The 25,225-nt window shown below is 52.3% G+C and overlaps 2 protein-coding genes across 2 annotated transcripts in view; one reads left to right on the top strand and one right to left on the bottom strand.

Annotated features, from left to right (window-relative positions):
- gucy2d (guanylate cyclase 2D, retinal) overlaps positions 1–19,209 on the top strand; it is a 30,305-nt gene extending 11,096 nt beyond the window's left edge. Inside the window, exons 8-19 of the mRNA XM_088628311.1 lie at positions 2,242–2,418; positions 3,690–3,846; positions 4,649–4,798; positions 5,598–5,746; positions 6,787–6,950; positions 7,850–8,042; positions 8,498–8,672; positions 10,232–10,330; positions 12,420–12,514; positions 12,714–12,799; positions 14,514–14,607; positions 14,712–19,209. Coding sequence (XP_088484437.1) covers positions 2,242–2,418; positions 3,690–3,846; positions 4,649–4,798; positions 5,598–5,746; positions 6,787–6,950; positions 7,850–8,042; positions 8,498–8,672; positions 10,232–10,330; positions 12,420–12,514; positions 12,714–12,799; positions 14,514–14,598 — 1,530 coding nt within the window. The 3' untranslated portion in view covers positions 14,599–14,607; positions 14,712–19,209. The remainder of the gene's footprint in view (positions 1–2,241; positions 2,419–3,689; positions 3,847–4,648; positions 4,799–5,597; positions 5,747–6,786; positions 6,951–7,849; positions 8,043–8,497; positions 8,673–10,231; positions 10,331–12,419; positions 12,515–12,713; positions 12,800–14,513; positions 14,608–14,711) is intronic.
- Positions 18,789–23,796, bottom strand: LOC148672523 (SPRY domain-containing SOCS box protein 4-like). Its single transcript, XM_088628312.1, has 2 exons — positions 21,366–23,796; positions 18,789–20,562 (listed from the first exon to the last, which is right to left on the bottom strand). Exons 1-2 carry the CDS (start codon positions 22,084–22,086, stop codon positions 20,405–20,407), a joined length of 879 nt encoding a protein of 292 aa, XP_088484438.1. The 5' UTR covers positions 22,087–23,796; the 3' UTR covers positions 18,789–20,404.
- Positions 23,797–25,225: the final 1,429 nt, after the last annotated feature.

The raw sequence follows: 25,225 nt of genomic DNA, 5'->3' as shown, positions 1-25,225 counted from the left end.
ACTGTGATTGTGGTGAGAGAGATGGCTGTGATTGTGGTGAGAGTGATGGCTGTGACTGTGGTGAGAGTGATGGCTGTGATTGTGGTGAGAGCGACGGCTGTGACTGTGGTGAGAGTGACGGCTGTGACTGTGGTGAGAGTGATGGCTGTGACTGTGGTGAGAGCGACGGCTGTGACTGTGGTGAGAGAGATGACTGTGATTGTGGTGAGAGCGACGACTGTGACTGTGGTGAGAGAGACGGCTGTGACTGTGGTGAGAGTGACGGCTGTGACTGTGGTGAGAGCGACGACTGTGACTGTGGTGAGAGTGATGGCTGTGACTGTGGTGAGAGAGACGGCTGTGACTGTGGTGAGAGAGACGGCTGTGATTGTGGTGAGAGTGACGGCTGTGACTGTGGTGAGAGTGGTGGCTGTGACTGTGGTGAGAGAGACGGCTGTGATTGTGGTGAGAGTGAGGGCTGTGACTGTGGTGAGAGAGACGGCTGTGATTGTGGTGAGAGTGACGGCTGTGACTGTGGTGAGAGAGACGGCTGTGACTGTGGTGAGAGCGACGGCTGTGATTGTGGTGAGAGCGACGGCTGTGATTGTGGTGAGAGAGACGGCTGTGATTGTGGTGAGAGTGATGGCTGTGATTGTGGTGAGAGCGACAGCGGTGACTGTGGTGAGAGAGACGGCTGTGACTGTGGTGAGAGAGACGGCTGTGACTGTGGTGAGAGAGACGGCTGTGATTGTGGTGAGAGTGATGGCTGTGATTGTGGTGAGAGTGATGGCTGTGACTGTGGTGAGAGTGATGACTGTGACTGTGGTGAGAGCGACGGCTGTGACTGTGGTGAGAGAGACGGCTGTGACTGTGGTGAGAGAGACGGCTGTGATTGTGGTGAGAGAGACGGCTGTGATTGTGGTGAGAGAGACGGCTGTGATTGTGGTGAGAGTGACGGCTGTGATTGTGGTGAGAGTGACGGCTGTGATTGTGGTGAGAGAGACGGCTGTGATTGTGGTGAGAGTGACGGCTGTGATTGTGGTGAGAGAGACGGCTGTGATTGTGGTGAGAGCGACAGCGGTGACTGTGGTGAGAGAGACGGCTGTGATGGCTGTGACTGTGGTGAGAGCGACGGCTGTGACTGTGGTGAGAGCGACGGCTGTGACTGTGGTGAGAGCGACGGCTGTGACTGTGGTGAGAGCGACGACTGTGATTGTGGTGAGAGAGACGGCTGTGACTGTGGTGATAGAGACGGCTGTGACTGTGGTGAGAGTGATGGCTGTGACTGGTGAGAGCGACGGCTGTGACTGTGGTGAGAGCGACGGCTGTGATTGTGGTGAGAGTGACGGCTGTGATTGTGGTGAGAGAGATGGCTGTGATTGTGGTGAGAGAGATGGCTGTGACTGTGGTGAGAGTGATGGCTGTGACTGTGGTGAGAGTGATGGCTGTGATTGTGGTGAGAGAGATGGCTGTGACTGTGGTGAGAGTGATGGCTGTGACTGTGGTGATAGAGACGGCTGTGATTGTGGTGAGAGCGACGACTGTGATTGTGGTGAGAGAGACGGCTGTGACTGTGGTGAGAGAGACGGCTGTGATTGTGGTGAGAGTGACGGCTGTGACTGTGGTGATAGAGACGGCTGTGATTGTGGTGAGAGTGACGGCTGTGACTGTGGTGAGAGTGATGACTGTGACTGTGGTGAGAGAGATGGCTGTGACTGTGGTGAGAGTGATGGCTGTGACTGTGGTGAGAGTGATGGCTGTGATTGTGGTGAGAGAGATGGCTGTGACTGTGGTGAGAGTGATGGCTGTGACTGTGGTGATAGAGACGGCTGTGATTGTGGTGAGAGTGACGGCTGTGACTGTGGTGAGAGTGATGGCTGTGACTGTGGTGAGAGAGACGGCTGTGACTGTGGTGAGAGTGATGGCTGTGACTGTGGTGAGAGTGATGGCTGTGATTTTGGTGAGAGAAATGGCTGTGACTGTGGTGAGAGTGATGGCTGTGACTGTGGTGAGAGAGATGGCTGTGACTGTGGTGAGAGCGACGACTGTGATTGTGGTGAGAGTGACGACTGTGACTGTGGTGAGAGAGATGGCTGTGATTTTGGTGAGAGAAATGGCTGTGACTGTGGTGAGAGTGATGGCTGTGACTGTGGTGAGAGAGATGGCTGTGACTGTGGTGAGAGCGACGACTGTGATTGTGGTGAGAGTGACGGCTGTGATTGTGGTGAGAGTGATGGCTGTGATTATGTTCTCCCGTGACAGCTGAGAGATCTTCGTCATGAGAACCTGAACCTGTTCCTGGGCTTCTTCCACGACTGCGGCGTGTTCGCCGTCGTGACGGAGCACTGCTCGCGCGGCAGCCTGGAGGACCTCATCCACAACACCGACATGAAGCTCGACTGGATGTTCAAGTCCTCCCTGCTGCTGGACCTTATCAAGGTGACCACTCATGGCCGGGTTCAAGGACAAGAGACAGGACAGCGACTGGACAGCTGCTGGGGTTTCCTGGGTAGCAGATCACAGCAAGTCGAGCATCGCCAGAGTGGTGAAGGTTTGGGTCAGCCACGATGCCCTTGTCCTTTGTACCACAGCGCCGGCTCTTTGACTGGCCAAGGGCAACTGGGTGAATGATCTGTAGAGGGTGTCAAAGGAGGGTGTGCACAGTCCTCACTTTCCTGTCACACTGCGGTGTCCACATTGAAGGCAACGCCCTCTGGTGGGCCCTGGTGATAGCAGCGCTCTGTGGTGTCCACAGTGATGGTAGCGCCCTCTGGTGTGTCTTGGTGATAGCAGCGCTCTGTGGTGTCCACAGTGATGGCAGCGCCCTCTGGTGTGTCTTGGTGATAGCAGCGCTCTGTGGTGTCCACAGTGATGGCAGCGCCCTCTGGTGTGTCTTGGTGATAGCAGCGCTCTGTGGTGTCCACAGTGATGGCAGCGCCCTCTGGTGGGCCCTGGTGATAGCAGCGCTCTGTGGTGTCCACAGTGATGGTAGCGCCCTCTGGTGTGTCTTGGTGATAGCAGCACTCTGTGGTGTCCACAGTGATGGCAGCGCCCTCTGGTGGGCCCTGGTGATAACAGCGCTCTGTGGTGTCCACAGTGAAGGCAGCGCCCTCTGGTGGGCCCTGGATATAGCAGCGCGCTGCGGTGTCCACAGTGATGGCAGCGCCCTCTGGTGGGCCCTGGATATAGCAGCGCTCTGCGGTGTCCACAGTGATGGCAGCGCCCTCTGGTGGGCCCTGGATATAGCAGCGCGCTGCGGTGTCCACAGTGATGGCAGCGCCCTCTGGTGGGCCCTGGATATAGCAGCGCTCTGCGGTGTCCACAGTGATGGCAGCGCCCTCTGGTGGGCCCTGGATATAGCAGCGCTCTGCGGTGTCCACAGTGATGGCAGCGCCCTCTGGTGGGCCCTGGATATAGCAGCGCTCTGTGGTGTCCACAGTGATGGTAGCGCCCTCTGGTGGGCCCTGGATATAGCAGCGCTCTGTGGTGTCCACAGTGAAGGCAGCGCCCTCTGGTGGGCCCTGGATATAGCAGCACTCTGCGGTGTCCACAGTGCTTGTCCATGACAGGTGTTCCCCCTGGTGTCCCGCTGCACCTGTAGAGTCTCCGCCCTATACCAGTCTGAGCGGTCCCACTATCCCGGGTGGGGCACCATGAATTGTTCCCCCGCAGAGCAACTCACCACCCCACCCCCCCACCTCTCGATGCAGGCGATGAAATACCTGCACCACCGCGACGTCGTCCACGGCCGCCTGAAGTCGCGGAACTGCGTGGTGGACGGCCGCTTCGTCCTGAAGGTCACCGACTACAGCTACAACGAGATCCTGGACACGCAGAAGATGCCACACATGGAGGGCAGGCCGGAGGGTGAGCGGGGTCCCACGTCTTCCCCCCCTGACCAGTTCCCCAGCTAGCAGGCCAATCAGGATTCGGAGTTTAGCTGTCTTGACGTGACCGGGAGATTCGGATTGGTCAAGGCCTTCAGAGACCGTCTCCGTTGTGAAAGAACGTTTTTAAGGGATGGGACAGTATATGTGCAAGTGTGAATTTAAATGAACATTTACAGATGGATAAAGATATACTTAAAAAAGCCACAGAGCATTCTGTTATAATAGTTATAAGTTGCCCTTTAACCCACAGTATACAGGCTGCCCTCTCCCTCACCTCTCCTCTCTCACTCACTGTATCCATCATCTCCTCCTCTCCCATTGTCTGTCTGCCCCACTCCCACTCCTCTTCCTCCCTCTCTCCTGTCTCCTCTCTCTGCTCCACTCCCACTCCCTCTCTCCTGTCTCCTCTCTCTGCTCCACTCCCACTCCCTCTCTCCTGTCTCCTCTCTCTGCTCCACTCCCACTCCCCCTCTCCTGTCTCCTCTCTCTGCTCCACTCCCACTCCCTCTCTCTTGTCTCCTCTCTTTGCTCCACTCCCACTCCCTCTCTCCTGTCTCCTCTCTCTGCTCCACTCCCACTCCCTCTCTCCTGTCTCCTCTATCTGCTCCACTCTCACTCCCTCTCTCCTGTCTCCTCTCTCTGCTCCACTCCCACTCCCTCTCTCCTGTCTCCTGTCTCCTCTCTGCCCCACTCCCCTCCACTCCCTCTCTCCTGTCTCCTGTCTCCTCTCTGCCCCACTCCCCTCCTCTCCCTCTCTCCTGTCTCCTCTGTCCACACAGACCTGTTCTGGACTGCCCCGGAGCTGCTCAGGGACTCCAGTCTGGAGCGGAAGGGCACGTTTCGGGGTGACGTCTACAGCTTCTCCATCATCATGCAAGAGGTCATCTGCCGCAGCACCCCCTACTGCATGCTGGACATGCCCTCGGAGGGTGAGCCCGCCTGTCTGTCCCCCTGCCTGTCTGCCTCTCTGACTGTCTGTGTTTGTCTGCTCTGACTGTGTTTCTGTCTGCTCTGACTGTCTGTGTCTTTCTGACTCTTTATCCTGTGCCTGTCTGTCTCTCTGTCTGTCTGTGTGTCGGCTCTGACTCTGTATCTTTGTGCCTGTCTGTCTCTCTGTGTGTCTGTGTCTGTCTGACTCTGTATCTCTGTGCCTGTCTGTCTCTCTGTGTGTCTGTGTCTGTCTGACTCTGTATCTCTGTGCCTGTCTGTCTCTCTGTGTGTCTGTGTCTGTCTGACTCTGTATCTCTGTGCCTGTCTGTCTCTCTGTGTGTCTGTGTCTGTCTGACTCTTTATCTCTGTGCCTGTCTGTCTCTCTGTGTGTCTGTGTCTGTCTGACTCTGTATCTCTGTGCCTGTCTGTCTCTCTGTGTGTCTGTGTCTGTCTGACTCTGTATCTCTGTGCCTGTCTGTCTCTCTGTGTGTCTGTGTCTGTCTGACTCTTTATCTCTGTGCCTGTCTGTCTCTCTGTGTGTCTGTGTCTGTCTGACTCTGTATCTCTGTGCCTGTCTGTCTCTCTGTGTGTCTGTGTCTGTCTGACTCTGTATCTCTGTGCCTGTCTGTCTCTCTGTGTGTCTGTGTCTGTCTGACTCTGTATCTCTGTGCCTGTCTGTCTCTCTGTGTGTCTGTCTGTCTGACTCTGTATCTCTGTGCCTGTCTATCTCTCTGTGTGTCTGACTCTCCCCCCGCCTGCGTGCCTGTCTCTCTCCGGCCTGCCGGTCTGTGTGCTCAGAGATCATTAAGAAGGTGCGCAGGCCCCCCCCTCTGTGCCGGCCCTCGGTGTCGGTGGACCAGGCGCCGATGGAGTGTATTCAGATCATGAAGCAGTGCTGGAGCGAGCAGCCCGAGAGGCGGCCCAACTTCGAGCAGATCTTCGACCAGGTCAGGAGTCTCCCTGTCCGTCCGCCCGCCTGTCTGTCCATCTGTCTGCCTGCGTGTCTACCTGTCCATCCGCCTGCCTGTCTGTCCATCTGTCCATCCGTCTGCCTGTCTGTCCATCTGCCTGCCTGTCTGTCCATCTGTCTGCCAGTCTGTCCATCTGTCTGCCTGTCTGTCCATCCGCCTGCCTGTCTGTGCATCTGTCTGCCTGTCTGTCCATCTGTCTGCCTGTCTGTGCATCTGTCTGCCTGTCTGTCCATCTGTCTGCCTGTCTGTCCATCCGCCTGCCTGTCTGTGCGTCTGTCTGCCAGTCTGTCCATCTGTCTGCCTGCCTGTCCATACGCCTGCCTGTCTGTGCATCTGCCTGCCTATCTGTCCCTATCTGTCTGCCTGTCTGTCTGTCCGTCTGTCAATCTACCCCTCTGCCTGTCTGTCTGTCCATCTGTTCCTCTGCCTGCCTGCCTGTCTGTCTGTCCATCTGCCTGTCTGTCCGTCTGCCTGCCTGTCTGTCCATCTGTAGATCTACCCGTCTGCCTGCCTGTCCCTCTGTCCCCCTGCCTGCCTGTCTGTCCCTCTGCCTGCAGTACGTCAGTCAGCAGTTACAGAGGTAGGACTGAACAAATCCTCATTCACTCATTTTCAGGCAGGCTCATCAGTTTCTCAGTGTGTCTTTGCCCTCTGGGTTAGGGAATTTCAGGGTTATGGGAACACTAGGGGAGGTTTGGAGGTGGGAGATCCACAGCCCAGAAGTGAGGTGAGGTCAGACCCCGATGTGACCGGCTGCCCTTCAGGATAGATGAGAGCTTGGGGTTCCCTGGGGTACCCCAGGGCTCACGGCTGGCAGCCCAGCTTTGCTACTGAAGCAGGAACGCTGGAGTGAGGTTCTGGGGATCCGAGGGCCAGTGAGAGACTCTTATTATTTTTATTTGCTTTGGCAACACTGATTGTACCCATCGGTCATGCTAATAAAGCACCTTGAATTGAATTGAATTGAATTGACTCAGAAGACCCCTCCAGTCTGAGACCTCTCTGACCCCCCGCAGTTCAAGAACATCAACAAGGGCAAGAAGACCAACATCATCGACTCGATGCTGCGCATGCTGGAGCAGTACAGCAGCAACCTGGAGGACCTGATCCGCGAGAGGACCGAGGAGCTGGAGGTGGAGAAGCAGAAGACCGACCGCCTGCTCACACAGATGCTCCCCCCGTGAGTCACGCTGTCTGTCTGTCTGTCTGTCTGTCTGTCTGTGTGAGAGACTATCTGTCTGAGAGACTGCCCGTCTGTCTGTCTGAGAGACTGTCTGTCTGTCTGAGAGACTGCCTGTCTGTCTGTCTGACTGTCTGTCTGTCTGCCGGTCTGAGAGACTATCTGTGTAAGAGACTGTCGGTCTGTCTGTCTGTCTGAGAGACTGCCCGTCTGTCTGTGTGAGAGACTCTGTCTGTCTGCCAGTCTGAGTGCGTCTGCCAGTCTGAGTGCATTGTCATGTCTTACTTTCTGTCTGTCCTCCTTCCCCCATCCCATCTCTCTCCTCTCTCACCTCCCTCTCCCCTCTCCTCTCTCCTCTCCCCTCTCCTCCATCTCCTCTCTCTCCTCTCTCACCTCCCTCTCCCCTCTCCTCCCTCTCCTCTCTCACCTCCCTCTCCTCTCTCTCCTCTCTCTCCTCTCTCACCTTCCTCTCCTCTCTCTCCTCTCTCACCTCCCTCTCCTCTCTCTCCTTTCCCCTCTGCTTTCTCTTCATGTCACATCAGTCTCCCTCTCTCCTCTCTCTCCTCTCACCTCCCTCTCCCCTCTCCTCTCTCCTCTCCCCTCTCCTCCATCTCCTCTCTCTCCTCCCTCTCCCCTCTCCTCCCTGTCCTCCCTCTCCTCTCTCACTTCCCTCTCCTCTCTCTCCTCTCCCCTCTGCTCTCTCTTCATGTCACATCAGTCTCCCTCTCTCCTCTCTCTCCTCTCTCACCTCCCTCTCTCCTCTCCTCTCTCTCCTCTCTCCTCCCTCTTCTCTCCCTCTCCCCTCTCCTCTCTCTCCTCTCTCTCCTCTCTCTCTATGGAGGATGTGTACTCTGCTCTCTCTTCATGTCTCATCAGCCTCCCTCTCTCCTCTCTCTCAGTTCAGTTGCCAATGCTCTGAAGACCGGTACCCCAGTGGAGCCAGAGTACTTCAACGAGGTCACACTGTACTTCAGCGACATCGTGGGGTTCACCACTATCTCCGCGCTCAGCGAGCCCATCGAGGTGGTCGACCTGCTCAATGACCTCTATACGCTGTTCGACGCCATCATCGGCTCCCACGATGTGTACAAGGTGAGGCAGAGAGAGGGACAGGTGGGGCCGAGCTCTGAGTGACAGTACACACTGACCGAGTGTCTGACCAGGGCGAGAGACAGCACGGACAAACAGACCACATGAGGTACAGGCTCAGAGACCACACCCTGGACATAGACAGTGGACACAGGGAGACTTGACTGTCCAGAGACTACAGGCGCAGTGAACACATAGACACTAGACATAGGCAGACCTGGCTGTCCAGAGAGGACAGGCTCAGTGACCACAGCCTGGGCACAGACTCTGGACACAGACTGACCTGGCTGTCCAGAGAGGACAGGCTCAGTGACCACAGCCTGGAAGTGTGTGGAGAGTTAGAGAGAGGGTAGGAGTGTTTGGGTTAAGGAGTGGAGGAGTTTAGGAGAGGTGGGAGAGAGGGAGTAGCTTCATGTGATCTTCAGCACAGTCACAGTGTGTGTGTGTGCGGTGGACAGGTGGAGACCATCGGCGACGCCTACATGGTGGCGTCAGGTGTGCCCAACCGCAACGGGAACCGCCACGCGGCCGAGATCTCCAACATGTCCCTGGACATCCTGCACTGCATTGGGGCCTTCCGGATGAGACACATGCCGGACGTCAAGGTCAAGATCCGGATAGGCCTGCACTCCGGTGAGCACGCGCGCTCCTGCTCCAGACAGGGGGCGCTCCTGAGTGGCCTGGGCACCCACTCCACTCACCCTGACACAGAATCACCGAGCTGTGGCCAGATACCCTGAAACACAACACACAGCAGTAGTTCACTAAATATTCCCTGTTCCCAGACTTTAATCCCATTTCCAGTCTCTGGCAGAAGCAGTCTCGCAAGAATTGTTTTGCCAGTGTCTTGAAAGACATCACACAAGTCTAACACAGTTGGATTGTACTTCTTTTTCCCCGAGTCCAGGAGATTCCATACGGATATCGGAATTTTGCAGGAATCACTCAAAGGCGTCAGTGTAGCAGCTCCCATCTTGATTCCTGTATTCCCTTTGACTGCATCAGCAGCGGGCTGCAGGTGTTACTGTGTTGTAAAGATCAGATCAAGGCTGGAGAGTTCAAACGAATACACATGTAGCCCCAGGAGCGATGAGCTACAAAAAAGCCTTTGATCTTTAATCAGTGTGTATCTGTCTTTCTGTCTCTGTGTGTGCCTGTGTCTGTGTGTGTGCATGTCTGTATGTCTGCACGTGTCTGTCTGTCTGTCTGTGTCTATCTGTGCATGTCTGTATGTCTGCGCGTGTCTGTGTGAGCCTGTCTGTCTGTGTCTATCTGTGCATGTCTGTATGTCTGCGCGTGTCTGTGTGTGCCTGTCTGTCTGTGTCTATCTGTGCATGTCTGTATGTCTGCGCGTGTCTGTGTGTGTGTGTCTATCTGTGCATGTCTGTATGTCTGCGTGTGTCTGTGTGTGCCTGTCTGTGTGTGTCTATCTGTGCATGTCTGTATGTCTGCACGTGTCTGTGTGTGTGTGTCTATCTGTGCATGTCTGTATGTCTGCGTGTGTCTGTGTGTGCCTGTCTGTGTGTGTCTATCTGTGAATGTCTGTCTGTCTGCGCGTGTCTATCTGTGAATGTCTGTCTGTCTGCGCGTGTCTATCTGTGAATGTCTGTCTGTCTGCGCGTGTCTGTGTGTGCCTGTCTGTCTGTGTCTATCTGTGCATGTCTGTATGTCTGCGCGTGTCTGTGTCTGTGTGTCTATCTGTGCATGTCTGTATGTCTGCACGTGTCTGTGTGTGCATGTCTGTGTGTCTATCTGTGCATGTCTGTCTGTCTGCGCGTGTCTGTGTGTGCCTGTCTGTCTGTGTCTATCTGTGCATGTCTGTATGTCTGCGCGTGTCTGTGTCTGTGTGTCTATCTGTGCATGTCTGTATGTCTGCACGTGTCTGTGTGTGCGTGTCTGTGTGTCTATCTGTGCATGTCTGTATGTCTGCACGTGTCTGTGTGTGCATGTCTGTGTGTCTATCTGTGCATGTCTGTCTGTCTGCGCGTGTATGTGTGTGCCTGTCTGTCTGTGTCTATCTGTGCATGTCTGTATGTCTGCGCGTGTCTGTGTCTGTGTGTCTATCTGTGCATGTCTGTATGTCTGCACGTGTCTGTGTGTGCGTGTCTGTGTGTCTATCTGTGCATGTCTGTATGTCTGCGCGTGACTGTGTGTGCGTGTCTGTGCATGTCTGTCTGTGTGTGCCTATGCAGGTCCCTGTGTGGCCGGGGTGGTTGGCCTCACCATGCCCAGATACTGCCTGTTTGGAGACACAGTCAACACCGCCTCCCGCATGGAGTCGACGGGGCTGCGTGAGTACAAACAACAACAGAGCAGTATCCCACTGCACTGCTCACAGCACTGCCATGAGATCACCTGCCCAGCTCCTACTCTGCATCCTGGGCCTGGGGCAGCAGCAGGGTGGGTCTACAGGAGGGAGAGGAGGGCAGGGGGTGAAGAGTTGGGCGGGGCCACATGATAAAGGGTGAAGAGGTGGGCGGGGCCACAGGAGAGAGGGGGCAGGAGATGTAGAGGTGGGCGGGGCCACAGGAGAGAGGAGGGCAGGAGATGTAGAGGTGGGCGGGGCCACAGGAGGGCAAGAGAGAAAGACAAGGACAGAGAGATAGTGGGGTGAAACAAAGAGAAGAGGAAGGCAGATGGAAAGAGATGGTTCAGCAATCTCTTATCCCGGAAGCTGGGAGTGGAGAGTGACGCGTGTGGACTGGGGTGAGGCCAGACTAATCCAGTTGGAAACAGACCAGCTTTGATTACAGCAGCCTGATTTATTTAACCACTTAAAAGTCCTTTATCATCAGAGACAGAGCTTAGAATACAATTACAAAACACCAGTCAAAGACGTCATTGCCACAGGGCTCATACGTAGGGTTTCCATAACAAAGAGAAAGGAGTTAATATAGACAAACTAGACAGTACATTAACACTGCACTTAGAGAGGGGTTAATACAGACACACTGGACACTACAGTACATTAACACTGCACTGAGAGAGAGGGGTTAATATAGACACACTGGACACTACAGTACATTAACACTGCACTGAGAGAGAGGGGTTAATACAGACACACTGGACACTACAGTACATTAACACTGCACTGAGAGAGGGGTTAATACAGACACACTGGACACTACAGTACATTAACACTGCACTGAGAGAGAGGGGTTAATACAGACACACTGGACACTACAGTACATTAACACTGCACTGAGAGAGAGGGGTTAATACAGACACACTGGACACTACAGTACATTAACACTGCACTGAGAGAGAGGGGTTAATACAGACACACTGGACACTACAGTACATTAACACTGCACTGAGAGAGAGGGGTTAATACAGACACACTGGACACTACAGTACATTAACACTGCACTGAGAGAGAGGGGTTAATACAGGGAGGGGAACAGCAGAATTGCAGTTGTGTGGATGAGGTCGGCTCAGAGAGATTTACAGCTCTGAGAATCAATCTAATCCTCTAATTCTCTCATCTGAATTAGCCAACAATCTGCACAGATTACTACCTCATCCTCTGGCTCACCAGCCCTGATCTCTCTGTCCACCCGTCTCACCCTGTCTTTCTCCCCATCCTCTCCTTGTCCTGCATCTCTGCCACTCTCTCTCTCACTCCCTCTACCCCTCTCTGAAATTTCAATTCAGGCAATTCAAGGAGCCCGATTCAAGGGTTCTGTTGAATTATAGTATTGCCAAATCAATAGCACTTAGTAAACTTTTACAACAGTGACATTATCATCTATGTACTAACGCTTTATCCACTTCAGGGTCATGAGAGTGCCGGAGCCTATCCCAGCAAGCAACAGGCACAAGGCAGGGTACACCCTGGACGGGACACCAGTTAATCGCAGCACAGCTTCACAGACACAAACACACACACTCACAGCAGGGCCACATTTCCGAATAGCCAATTACCCTACCAGTATGCCTCTGGACTGTGGGAGGAAACCCATGCAAACTCAGGGAGAACATGCAAACTCCATACAGACAACCCAGTGCCCCAGCACTGTGAAGCACAATGATCACCACTGCTGCACTGTGCCACCTGTATTATTAGTTATATAAATTGTATAACATCTAATTTAATGTGAATTTCATAATTTATATTAACTTATATTTAATAGTTACTAATAATGAATTCCTATTAATGTAATAACTATTATTATTATTCAAAAATAATAATGATAGTAGTATTCTTGAGAGGCTAACTCTGTTTGTAGCAACAGCCCTTGTGCATTGAACATTGCCTGGTGTTGCGTGGAAGTTGAAGCAACAAGTTGCTAGCAGCGGCCTCCACTGTATGTGCCCAGGGCAGGTTTCTGCACCTGTGTGCCTGCAGCCTCGGACACAGCTGTGTTCTCTCTTCCTCAGCTTACAGAATCCATGTGAACCAGAGCACCGTCAGCATCCTGCAGAGTCTGGAGATGGGGTACAGGCTGGAGGTCAGGGGCAAGACCGAACTCAAGGTACCAGGCACTGCGGTCAATCAATACCGATCGGTATCCTGATCGCAGCCTCAGCCATCTCTTTCCTCAGGGCTCACTGTAGTATCCATAATAAAGAGCACATTGGAATAGGAAGTGTAGTCATCTGTGGTGGTGTGAGCGTGTGACTGGCAGACATTTGGTAAACTGGATCTGAGGTACTGGGCCTGTGTTCCTGCAGGGCAAAGGTGTTGAGTACACATACTGGTTGGTTGGGAGAGAAGGATTCACCAAACCCCTTCCCATCCCGCCTGACATTGTACCAGGGTAAGACACCTGACTCTCTGTGTTGATGTCCAGTGTGTCTGTATGAACTCCTCTCTTTCAGTGCAGTGTTAATGTACTGTAGTGTCCAGTGTGTCTGTATTAACCCCTCTCTCTCAGTGCAGTGTTAATGGACTGTAGTGTCCAGTGTGTCTGTATTAACCCCTCTCTCTTTCAGTGCAGTGTTAATGGACTGTAGTGTCCAGTGTGTCTGTATTAACCCCTCTTTCTCAGTGCAGTGTTAATGGACTGTAGTGTCCAGTGTGTCTGTATTAACCCCTCTCTCTCAGTGCAGTGTTAATGTACTGTAGTGTCCAGTGTGTCTGTATTAACCCCTCTCTCTTTCAGTGCAGTGTTAATGTACTGTAGTGTCCAGTGTGTCTGTATTAACCCCTCTCTCTCAGTGCAGTGTTAATGGACTGTAGTGTCCAGTGTGTCTGTATTAACCCCTCTCTCTTTCAGTGCAGTGTTAATGGACTGTAGTGTCCAGTGTGTCTGTATTAACCCCTCTCTCTCAGTGCAGTGTTAATGTACTGTAGTGTCCAGTGTGTCTGTATTAACCCCTCTCTCTTTCAGTGCAGTGTTAATGGACTGTAGTGTCCAGTGTGTCTGTATTAACCCCTCTCTCTCAGTGCAGTGTTAATGGACTGTAGTGTCCAGTGTGTCTGTATTAACCCCCCTCTCTCAGTGCAGTGTTAATGTACTGTAGTGTCCAGTGTGTCTGTATTAACCCCTCTCTCTTTCAGTGCAGTGTTAATGTACTGTAGTGTCCAGTGTGTCTGTATTAACCCCTCTCTCTCAGTGCAGTGTTAATGGACTGTAGTGTCTAGTGTGTCTGTATTAACCCCTCTCTCTTTCAATGCAGTGTTAATGTACTGTAGTGTCCAGTGTGTCTGTATTAACCCCTCTCTCTCAGTGCAGTGTTAATGTACTGTAGTGTCCAGTGTGTCTGTATTAACCCCTCTCTCTTTCAGTGCAGTGTTAATGGACTGTAGTGTCTAGTGTGTCTGTATTAACCCCTCTCTCTTTCAGTGCAGTGTTAATGTACTGTAGTGTCCAGTGTGTCTGTATTAACCCCTCTCTCTTTCAGTGCAGTGTTAATGTACTGTAGTGTCCAGTGTGTCTGTATTAACCCCTCTCTCTCAGTGCAGTGTTAATGTACTGTAGTGTCCAGTGTGTCTGTATTAACCCCTCTCTCTTTCAGTGCAGTGTTAATGGACTGTAGTGTCCAGTGTGTCTGTATTAACCCCTCTCTCTTTCAGTGCAGTGTTAATGTACTGTAGTGTCCAGTGTGTCTGTATTAACCCCTCTCTCTCAGTGCAGTGTTAATGTACTGTAGTGTCCAGTGTGTCTGTATTAACCCCTCTCTCTCAGTGCAGTGTTAATGTACTGTAGTGTCCAGTGTGTCTGTATTAACCCCTCTCTCTTTCAGTGCAGTGTTAATGTACTGTAGTGTCCAGTGTGTCTGTATTAACCTCTCTCTCTCAGTGCAGTGTTAATGTACTGTAGTGTCCAGTGTGTCTGTATTAACCCCTCTCTCTCAGTGCAGTGTTAATGTACTGTAGTGTCCAGTGTGTCTGTATTAACCCCTCTCTCTCAGTGCAGTGTTAATGTACTGTAGTGTCCAGTGTGTCTGTATTAACCCCTCTCTCTCAGTGCAGTGTTAATGGACTGTAGTGTCCAGTGTTTCTGCATTAGCCTGTCTCTTTGTATGCAGGGCTAGTAATCACGGCATCAGTCTGGATGAGATTCCTGCCGACCGGAAACAGAAATTCATCGATCGACAGAAAAATATGAAATAGGATCCAAAGGTAAGCAGGACAGATGAGCTGCAGCCAGGCCTTGACGCCCTGTGGTTTCAGTTTCCTTCAGCAGGGCAGCGCTGTATTTACTGTGCTGCTCTTTTTCTCTCCAGATGTGCAGCACGCCTACCCAGGTGTCATCTGCTCAGGGTTCAGGGGTGTTGGGTGAACATGAAGATCAGGAAGAATCTAGGGAGTCCTGTCACTCCCAAAATCTGTACCTCGTTCCCCCAGTTCCTACTTGGTGAACCAGCACTCACATCTGAGGGAGAAGAGAGCTGCTGGAGAAGAGATCCTGTTCTGTCAGTCACAGCACTCAGGGACCCTGCAGAGAACACCCAGACACTGACTGACCAGAGAGAGGATACTCACACACTGACTGACCAGAGAGAGAGAACACCCAGACACTGACTGACCAGAGAGAGGACACTCACACACTGACTGACCAGAGAGAGAGAACACTCGGACACTGACTGACCAGAGAGAGGACACTCAGACACTGACTGACCAGAGAGAGGACACTCACACACTGACTGACCAGAGAGAGAGAACACTCGGACACTGACTGACCAGAGAGAGGACACTCAGACACTGACTGACCAGAGAGAGAGAACACTCAGACACTGACTGACCAGAGAGAGGACACTCACACACTGACTGACCAGAGAGAGAGAAGACTCAGACACTGACTGACCAGAGAGAGAGAACACCCAGACACTGACTGACCAGAGAGAGAGGACACTCACACACTGACTGACCAGAGAGAGAGGACACTCACACACTGACTGACCAGAGAGAGGACACTCACACACTGACTGACCAGAAAGAGAGAACACTCAGACACTGACTGACCAGAGAGAGAGAACACCCAGACACTGACTGACCAGAGAGAGAGGACACTCACACACTGACTGACCAGAGAGAGAGGACACTCACACACTGACTGACCAGAGTGAGGACACTCACACACTGACTGACCAGAGAGAGGACACTCAGACACTGACTGACCAGAGAGAGAGGATACTCACACACTGACTGACCAGAGAGAGAGGACACTCACACACTGACTGACCAGAGAGAGGACACTCACACACTGACTGACCAGAGAGAGGACACTCACACACTGACTGACCAGAGAGAGAGGACACTCACAAACTGACTGACCAGAGAGAGAGGACACTCACACACTGACTGACCAGAGAGAGAGAACACCCAGACACTGACTGACCAGAGAGAGGACACTCACACACTGACTGACCAGAGAGAGAGGACACTCACACACTGACTGACCAGAGAGAGGACACTCACACACTGACTGACCAGAGAGAGAGAACACTCAGACACTGACTGACCAGAGAGAGGACACTCACACACTGACTGACCAGAGAGAGAGGATACTCACACACTGACTGACCAGAGAGAGAGAACACTCACACACTGACTGACCAGAGAGAGAGAACACTCGGACACTGACTGACCAGAGAGAGGACACTCAGACACTGACTGACCAGAGAGAGGACACTCACACACTGACTGACCAGAGAGAGGACACTCAGACACTGACTGACCAGAGAGAGAACACTCACACACTGACTGACCAGAGAGAGAGGACACTCACAAACTGACTGACCAGAGAGAGGACACTCACACACTGACTGACCAGAGAGAGAGGACACTCACACACTGACTGACCAGAGAGAGAGAACACTCAGACACTGACTGACCAGAGAGAGAGAACACCCAGACACTGACTGACCAGAGAGAGAGGACACTCACACACTGACTGACCAGAGAGAGAGGACACTCACACACTGACTGACCAGAGAGAGAGGACACTCACACACTGACTGACCAGAGAGAGGACACTCACACACTGACTGACCAGAGAGAGAGGACACTCACACACTGACTGACCAGAGAGAGAGAACACCCAGACACTGACTGACCAGAGAGAGAGGACACTCACACACTGACTGACCAGAGAGAGAGGACACTCACACACTGACTGACCAGAGAGAGAGGACACTCAGACACTGACTGACCAGAGAGAGGATACTCACACACTGACTGACCAGAGAGAGAGGACACTCACACACTGACTGACCAGAGAGAGAACACTCACACACTGACTGACCAGAGAGAGAGGACACTCACACACTGACTGACCAGAGAGAGAGGACACTCACACACTGACTGACCAGAGAGAGAGGACACTCACACACTGCATGGCCAGACAGAGAGGACTCTTAGACTCATTCACTCACACTCATTCAGACACACTCATCCACTCACGCTCATTCGCTCACTCACACTCATTCAGACACTCGCACTCATTCACTCAAACATGCACGGACAGTCCCCAAACTGGCTGCAGCTTTTGTCTCCTGGATCGAGTTGCTCACTCTGATTGTTCCAGTCAGCCCAGAGACATCAATGGGAGCCAGAGTCACCTGTGGTGCCCCCTGTGTGGGGGTGAGAATACTGTGCCCTAAGCTGGGCTTTCTTACATGTGAGCTCCACAGTGCCCAAAGCAGACTCCAGCTCGGTCGATTGACAAAGTGATGTTGCTCTCTCTGACAGGGCTGCAAGCTCTCAGGTACCTCCAGCAGATCGCAAGGGGGCGACGTAGGCATGACAGGTCAAGGGTCACCCAGACCACAGAGCTTCCAGCCACCCATGCGGCAGCCCTAGGAACAGTGGACCAAAGAACAAGAAAGCTCCTCCACGGACTGAGACATCCAGGGCCGGTCCTGGCTCGCTAAAAGATGCCGCCTGGGATCGAAACCAGTTTAAAGAGCTGGCAGATGCTCTACAACCTGAGGGGCCTGAGGGAGCGTGCACACACAGTTCAGAGGCTGCAGTCTGGGAGAGCTGTGTGCTAGTACTCCTTACTAGAAATAGTTTGCTGTAAAACTCTCTTCTGATAGGTTCCACCCTCTCTTTGGTCATCTACCATATATGGCAGCCTGACTGGAGGTGTGACCAATGGAACAGAGCCATGGGTGCGGAGGCGGGCCACGGTCCAAAGCCACACCTCTTATGGCTTTAGTCTGAATGAGCTATTTGTGCTGTTATCCTTTCTCAGGTCTCTTTTAAGCAGCGTGAAAGTTTCTTGTTCTTTTCTTAATATTCATCTCTCAAGGCCAGGTCCCAACTCCCATGGTATCCCGAATTTCCCAGCGCAAGATCCACCTCCTCCTCAAGAAGCCAGCACCTCCTGTCGAGTTGTCAGGACAGTTCATTCCACCCTCTTGCTGAGCCCATTTTTTAACCTGACCTTGTTAATAATTTAACTCTCTTTAAATAGCTCCCAAGTTGCTCCCTTTAGAAAGACCTCAAGTTGCTCGGAAATATTGTAGTTTTCCTGAAATCTCAGACTTTTTCCTCTTTCAGTCCTCATCCTTATAGAGGGGGTGTCTTTTACCCCCACCCCTGTCCTCTTCAGCTGTGGGCTGTGGGCTGGGTCTGTTTGTAAAATCCAGTTGCCGTGACCAAAGAACCTGCGTCAGACATCCAAGACAAACTGGACATAGTTCCTTCTGTGTGGGAGGAGGCTCCGGGCCCTCATGAGGATGAGGGTTACTGGTGCAGACGTCTGGATTTCAATCCAGGCCAGAAGCAGTCGGATGGGCCAGGGTGCTGCCTCATGTCTGTTGCCCCTCTGACTTTCTGATGTTCTGTAGTTGATTCATAGTTAGTTTTTGTTTTATAGGGTGTTGGGACTGATTCACAGGATCTGTCACTGCAGGAGGTGTGCAAGAAGCCCCTTGCTAACACTCACTGCTCAGCTCCGCTGTGTTTGGGGAAGAGGCAGAGGGTGCTGGGTTCCCCTTAGCCTGGGTCCAGCCTGCCTGTTGGGGTGGGCCTGAGAGCAGTAGTGTGGAGCTGTCATTAGGGGATTGGACTTGACACTAGGAGGTTGTGGGTTCAAATCCCAGCTGTGACACTGTTGCTGTACCACTGAGCAAGGGGCTTCACCTGAATTGTTCCACTACAATAAACAGCTGTGTAAAAAAAAAATAATTTTGGTATAAATGATTCTGCCTAAAGGATGGCCTAAGTTCTAAGTCCTAAATCCACACATCTGCGATTCCTCTCAGCTTTCTGGCGGGATAGACTGAGTCTTTCTTGAGCGGAGACAGAGAGCCGACCATGATAACATGTGGGAAGAAAAAGAGAAAACTCTCGTGGGTTTTTCAAAGAGGAACTGAAGAGGTACCTTCTCTCTAATTCCTCAGTTTATTTCATTATTTTAATTCTGTCATGTATGCATCTATTGAAATGAATATCAAGCCACATTGTACTTTTTTAATGGTCATTAATCTCTATATTTATGTCTACATATGGGATATATGTAAAGGAATCACCTGTCCTCACTGTTGCAAGATAAGACAGGGAGTATTTCAAAATACAGTATTAATGGACAAAGGAGGAAACTTTTTTTTATCAGTTATGGTCATTTAAGAAACACTGTCCCAAATCTCTGTAGATTTTATATTGTAAAGAAAATTTAAAAAGTTGGAAAATCGTAACATGTTGACCTTTTGGGCAGAATTGTAAATGCATAGATTTTTTTTTGTGTTTGTGTAAATAAAATATTGTTTTAGAGCACTCTGGGTTTTGCTTCTAATATGACAGTTTATATGCTTCTTATTGTATTCTTTCCCCACTGAAATTAAAACTATTATAAATGTTTTTGCACCCCAGAGAAGATACAAGTCTGGGGTCTGAGGCCCCTTTTCCCCTTAACAAAATGGCGTCAGATTACAGCGAGCAATCCCACAATGCAACGCGCTGCAATGCCTCTGCAGTATCTACAGTGCAGAAGACAAATTCACAGAACAGTCTTTTTCTGATCAATGCAGTAAGCATTTCAAGTTGATACTTTAGTAATCTGTGTGAAATAATGTTAGTATTTAGGCTGCGTTTCAGTTGAGTAGGAGTTTTGTATGTTCTCTCTTGTGCGAGTGAGCATGTTTTCAAGTCTCCTTCCCGTGTCTGGCACAAGGCACAGTAAAGATCCACAGTGTAAAACACTCACCCAGATCTGAGTGTACTGAACTGACTAGTAAACTTGTAGTCAAACCAGTGCGATTTCCCAAGGGAATTACAAGTCTATCAAGGGAACTGCAGGACAGTCAAGGGAAAAACAAGCCAATCAATGGAATGACAAGTCAGTCTAGAGAATGATATCAACCCCAGTGGCCTATTGGTCAGTCCAAGGGGCTACTGGCTACTACAGAGGGTTACTTAGAGGACATTCATTTGGGAAGCTCTTCTTTACAGACAGGGTGATGGGAGTCTGGAACAAAATCGTTGTGTTGTAAGACCAGATTCCATGGGATCCTGCTAGATGAGATCCTGGGACTGACTGGCACTCCTCTGCTCCCTACCGTTTGTGACATTTCTGCTGCTCCCCTGTTTTGCAAGGGCTCGTGCTGAATCAGGTGGGCCAGCTGCGGCACAGTGGTGATGAGCACCTGTCCTGGGCTGAATTTTGGACTTGGGCGCCTGCCATAATGGAGTTTGCATGTTGTCCCCATGTTCACGAGTTTTTAGGACTCCCTCCAACGACCACCTGAGCATCTACCTTCTCCATGGACTGTACCATCGTGCTTTTCTGATAATAGAGAGGGGAGGGTAGGGGGAGTGCAGTCTTGTCCCTGGACTGTACCATTGTGCTCTACTGATGATACAGAGAGGGGAGGGCAGGGGGAGTGCAGTCTTGTCCCTGGACTGTGCCACCGTTCTCTTCGGATGATAGAGAGGTGAGGGCAGGGGGAGTTCCTGTCCGTGGACAGTACCATTAGGGTCTTTTGGCAGTAGAGAAAGGAGAGTCTTCCTGATTACACGCAGAGCAGGGCTGAACAAGTCGTCGTAGTCTGGGAGGGAGGAGCAGCTTGTCCTTCCCCGCCATCTGCCGGACGCGCAGCGTGCACATCGAGGTCAGAGCCAACGGCTGGCCTGGGAACAGCAGAGCAGAGAGTTAATCCCACTGAGAGGTCACCTCGTCTTAAGAATGGTCATAATTAGAGCCCTTTTGGTGTTCTGAAAGTTGCACTTGAACACATTCTGACAGGCTGAGCTCTTTCATGGGGCTTCATGACACTGGAAACAGGGATAACAAGATACATCAGAATCACTGTCACTGCCACACCCTGTGGTTCTTCACTGCCCAACCAGAGCAGTAGATCAGCCTGTTGAGCAGAAGAAGTGTCACTGATTGAGAACATTATAATCCCTGGAGTGGATCAGACTGCTGTACAGTGGGAGTGTGATTGAGAACACTACAGGACCTGGAGTGGATCAGACTGCTGTACAGTGGGAGTGTGATTGAGAACACTACAGGACCTGGAGTGGATCAGACTGCTGCGCAGTGGGAGTCTAACCCCTGCAGTGGGTCAGCCTGCTGCCCAGTGGGAGTCTAACCCCTGCAGTGGGTCAGCCTGCTGCCCAGTGGGAGTCTAACCCCTGCAGTGGGTCAGCCTGCTGCCCAGTGGGAGTCTAACCCCTGCAGTGTGTCAGCCTGCTGCCCAGTGGGAGTCTAACCCCTGCAGTGGGTCAGCCTGCTGCCCAGTGGGAGTCTAACCCCTGCAGTGGGTCAGCCCGCTGCCCAGTGGGAGTCTAACCCCTGCAGTGGGTCAGCCCGCTGCCCAGTGGGAGTCTAACCCCTGCAGTGGGTCAGCCCGCTGCCCAGTGGGAGTCTAACCCCTGCACTGTGCCGGTGTGGTTTGCCATTGCTGTCTGGCCGGCGGCCCAGCACTCACGTGACATCCCTGCGAGGTAGCGGAGCGTCACCGTGCCGTCGCCACGCACGCTGCTCACGGCCGGGTACAGGGGTCGCCGCGGCAGCCCGCGGAACGCCACGCCCAGGAAGTGCCCGTCCACGGCGAAGCCCACTGTGCCGGCGTCGGCGTCCAGGACCACCAGCAGGGTGGGGGGCACTGCGAGGGGCGGCTCTGGCGCCCACTCTTCCTCTCCCAGGGTGTGGGGGTACCGGCCCACCAGCACGCCCCCGTGGCGGAGCTCGTTCGAGCCGAGCTCCCAGCCCCAGGACTCGGCATCCTGGCCCAGAAGCGCGGTGTACCCAGGCGCCTGCAGGGGGCAGTCTTCAGTGGCAATGCCCACCACGGCGTGGGAGCCCCTCTCCCCGGGGGCCCAGCGCACCTCCCACACGTGCAGCCCGGACCCCCAGCCCCTCGAACCCCTCGCCACGTCGGTGCTGCACTCTGCGGGCCGGCGGCGCACACTCCGCCTGTCGGCCGAGACGGAGAAGTTGGGGGAGCAGTGCTGGGGGCTCCAGTCCCCGCCGCTGGGAACCCCCATCTCGGACCCGGGGGCAGGGAGGGGTGCGGAGTCCAGAATCCAGGCCAGCCGGGCCGGGGGCGGCGTGCTGTAGCGGGAAAACCTGGAGCCGGACTTGCAGGACTGGAGGTCAGTCTTCTTGAGCCGGGGGGAGCCGGGCCATCGACTCATAGCCAGGCCCATAGCACACTGACCGGCGGGCACAGCAGGCACTGTGGGCACTGCAGGCACACCTGGCACAGTGAGCGCACCTGGCACTGTAGGACACCTGGCACTGCAGGCACACCTGGCACTGTGGGCACTGCAGGCACTGTGGGCACTGCAGGCACACCTGGCACAGTGAGTGCACCTGGCACTCTAGGACACCTGGCACTGCAGGCACACCTGGCACAGTGAGCGCACCTGCCACTGTGGGCACTGCAGGCACACCTGGCACAGTGAGCGCACCTGGCACTCTAGGACACCTGGCACTGCAGGCACACCTGGCACGGTCCGCTCCAAGGAGATCCTTCTACACGCCCTGTCCCAAGAAAAGAAATGAGCAGAGCTTGTGCTGACAGGATCTCTACTGACTACAGACTACAGCTCTCCAGGCCGGTCCAGGCTGGTTACTGTAGGAGTGCAATCCAGGAAAAGTACTGTTACCTTCAAGCACATTCAAGCCTGGTAAGTCATTTTCACAGTCAGGCTGGTAATTGAATAACTAGACCCGCTGTGTAACCGAGAGCCCTGCAGGAAGTGGGTCTGAGAGACTTCCGGTTCTGCTCTGCGCCTATAAAGCCGCGGTGCTCTGAAGCCCGTCTGTTTTCAGAAAGACTGTCTGAGGACAGAGCGGGCGTATATCGGGCACAGGGCTGTTCACTGAGAGCGGCAAATAAACACTATCCGAGTGGAGGAAGAAGAGAAGAAGAAGAATTGTTGAGGTTCAGGAGCTTTTCCGGTTTTGTTGTGCTGGTCCTGGTGGAGTGAAGGCTTCTTTTACTTCCCGGGTCGTACCGGACAGAAGTTCAGGTCCTCGGACGGTTCTAGTGGGGTCGGGCCGGACAGAAGTTCAGGACCTCGGCCGGTTCTGGCGGACTGAGGGCGGAAGCGCCGCCCGGGTGAGTTTTAAACTCAGCCTTATCGGCTCCGCGTGCTGTTCTGCAGCGCGCGCTCTCAGCCCCGCGCAGCCGGATCCCTACCGGCAGCGGTGACGTCAGCTGGAGCCCCTGCGTCAAGGTCGGATCCCGACGTAAATGTCCGAACTGAACATGAGCCCACGCGTGCGGAGTTACCTTGATCCGCTGTGTGATTGTGAAGTGTATGAATATTAGCTCGAACCTTTTCACACAACTAGAAAGTTCTCGGAAAGAGCCCTTAATTCGGACTTCTCTGTGCTCCCGAACACCTAACACTGAAAAAAGCGGTGCTTCTGAAAACTGGTTATTTTCATTTAATGTTAGCCTGTGCAGACTTACTCGGCTTTTTATACGGGTCTCCGTTTTACTGGTTCTCAGCTTTGGTAAATGGCTAATACATATTGTATTCATAGTTCGCATAACTCATAGCTATAGGCCCAGTCGCTACAGAAGTGAGATGGTATTCAAAATAGAAAATATTTTTTTTTCTTTCACGTGCAAAAGAGCTAAGTTACTTGTTACTTGTTAAGTACGTTTCATCCTTGCTGTATACCAGAACATACTCTTCGGACGATGTACAAGTCTCTCTGTTCCTGGGGAGATTCTCCGTTTTTCCCACGAGTGCAGAAACCTACTCGGAGGTGACGTCAGTGTGGGGAGAGGACGGGCTGTGCTGTCCCGTGCCGGGTGGCCGCGAGAGTAAACCGGGATGACGCAGCGGAAACGGTTTCTCCCTCTAGGCCAGGAGCCAGTGACGTCAGGACTCGTCAATATGACGTGTTTTATTTTGTCTCGGTTCTGTGCTGTGCTCATTTGTCAACATCTCAACAGCTCTGTGGCAAGAGTATTATAGTACTGTAAAAACCAAGATGTTTTCGTCTTATGTTATCAAGGTTTTAGACTATAACAGTACACCAGGACTCGTCAGTGAAATTATAGTCTGTCTGTTGTCATTGTTTGCTGTACACCAGTTTGCCATGGGACTATAGGGTTCACATGGCACCACAGCTCATGAAGATGAACTACAGTAGGGAAGTGATGCAGAGTAGCGTGCTCTATAGCCCACCCACGTGCAGAGTATTACTGTACTCTGAACTAATACAAAAAGACACACAGTCTGGAGAGGCTATTTATGAAACAAACTGAGGTGTTTATACCAACACATTCACATCTTCTAGGCAATGTAGAGAAGCAGTTAAAAAGGGCAACAGAGAGTTAGGATATCCAGTTAAAGGGACAGAGTTTAAAATCAAGGGATTATACATGAATAAAGTTGTATTAATAACCAAACAAGGCCTCTTTTAGAATAGTGCACATAATTGTGTTTTGACCACATTGTAAGAATACACTGCTGCTTTGGGGTCAGTCCAGTAATGGTTTGTTATAATTAGGATCGGGGCCCAGAGTCCTACACTGACAGGATGAAGGAACCAAACCTGTTTAGTCTTGAATAGAGGAGAGTACAAGGGAATGTTATTGAAGTGCTCAAAGACAACCTACTGGAATTCATCAGAATCAACAGTGCAATATGCACTGATAGAAACTCATTTGGGGAAGTGCTTTTGAAACCAAGACTAACTGACACCTCTTGACACAGAGGCTGGTGGGAGTGTGGAATGAGCGATCCGACCATGTTGAAATTGATACTGTACCCTTGCTTCTTTCTATAACTGCTGAAATCAGTTTCTCCAGCCAGGACAGGAGGCACCTCTTTACACAAAGGGTGGTGGGAGTGTGGAACAAGCTCCCCAGTCATGTTTGAAATGGCTTGATGAGATGCTGGGAACAATTAGCTACTACTAATAATAATAATTGCTTACACTTACAGTGTATATAGTGGTTTTCTGGACACTCCACTCCAAGCACTTTACAGGTAATGGGGACTCCCCTCCACCACCACCAGTGTTCAGCCCCACCTGGATGATGCGACGGCAGCCATAGTGCACCAGTACACTCCCCACACACCAACTCTCAATGGGGAGGAGAACAGAGTGATGAAGCCAGTTCAGAGATGGGCATTATTAGGAGGCCATGATTGGTAAAGGCCAGGGGGAAATTTGGCCAGGACACTGGGGTTACACCCCTGCTCTTTTCGAGAAACGTCCTGGGATTTTTAATGACCACAGAGAGTCAGGATTTCGGTTTTACGTCTCATCCGAAGGATAGCGCCTTTTTACAGTATGGTATCCCCATCTCTATACTGG

The sequence above is a fragment of the Lepisosteus platostomus genome, chromosome 4, assembly GCF_059453375.1.
Source record: "Lepisosteus platostomus isolate fLepPlt1 chromosome 4, fLepPlt1.hap1, whole genome shotgun sequence".
NCBI classification, from domain to species: Eukaryota; Metazoa; Chordata; class Actinopteri; order Semionotiformes; family Lepisosteidae; genus Lepisosteus; species Lepisosteus platostomus.
The sequence above is the reverse complement of the archived record's forward strand: the minus strand, read 5'-3'. Positions and strand labels throughout refer to the sequence as shown.

Bases quoted from the DNA above. Each gene is read 5' to 3' on its own strand.
- LOC148672523 (XM_088628312.1), bottom strand. From the start codon at position 22,086: ATGGGCCTGGCTATGAGTCGATGGCCCGGCTCCCCCCGGCTCAAGAAG. The intron at 20,563-21,365 runs GTGAGTGCTGGG...TGCTGTTCCCAG, and splicing joins CTACCTCGCAGGGATGTCAC to GCCAGCCGTTGGCTCTGACC.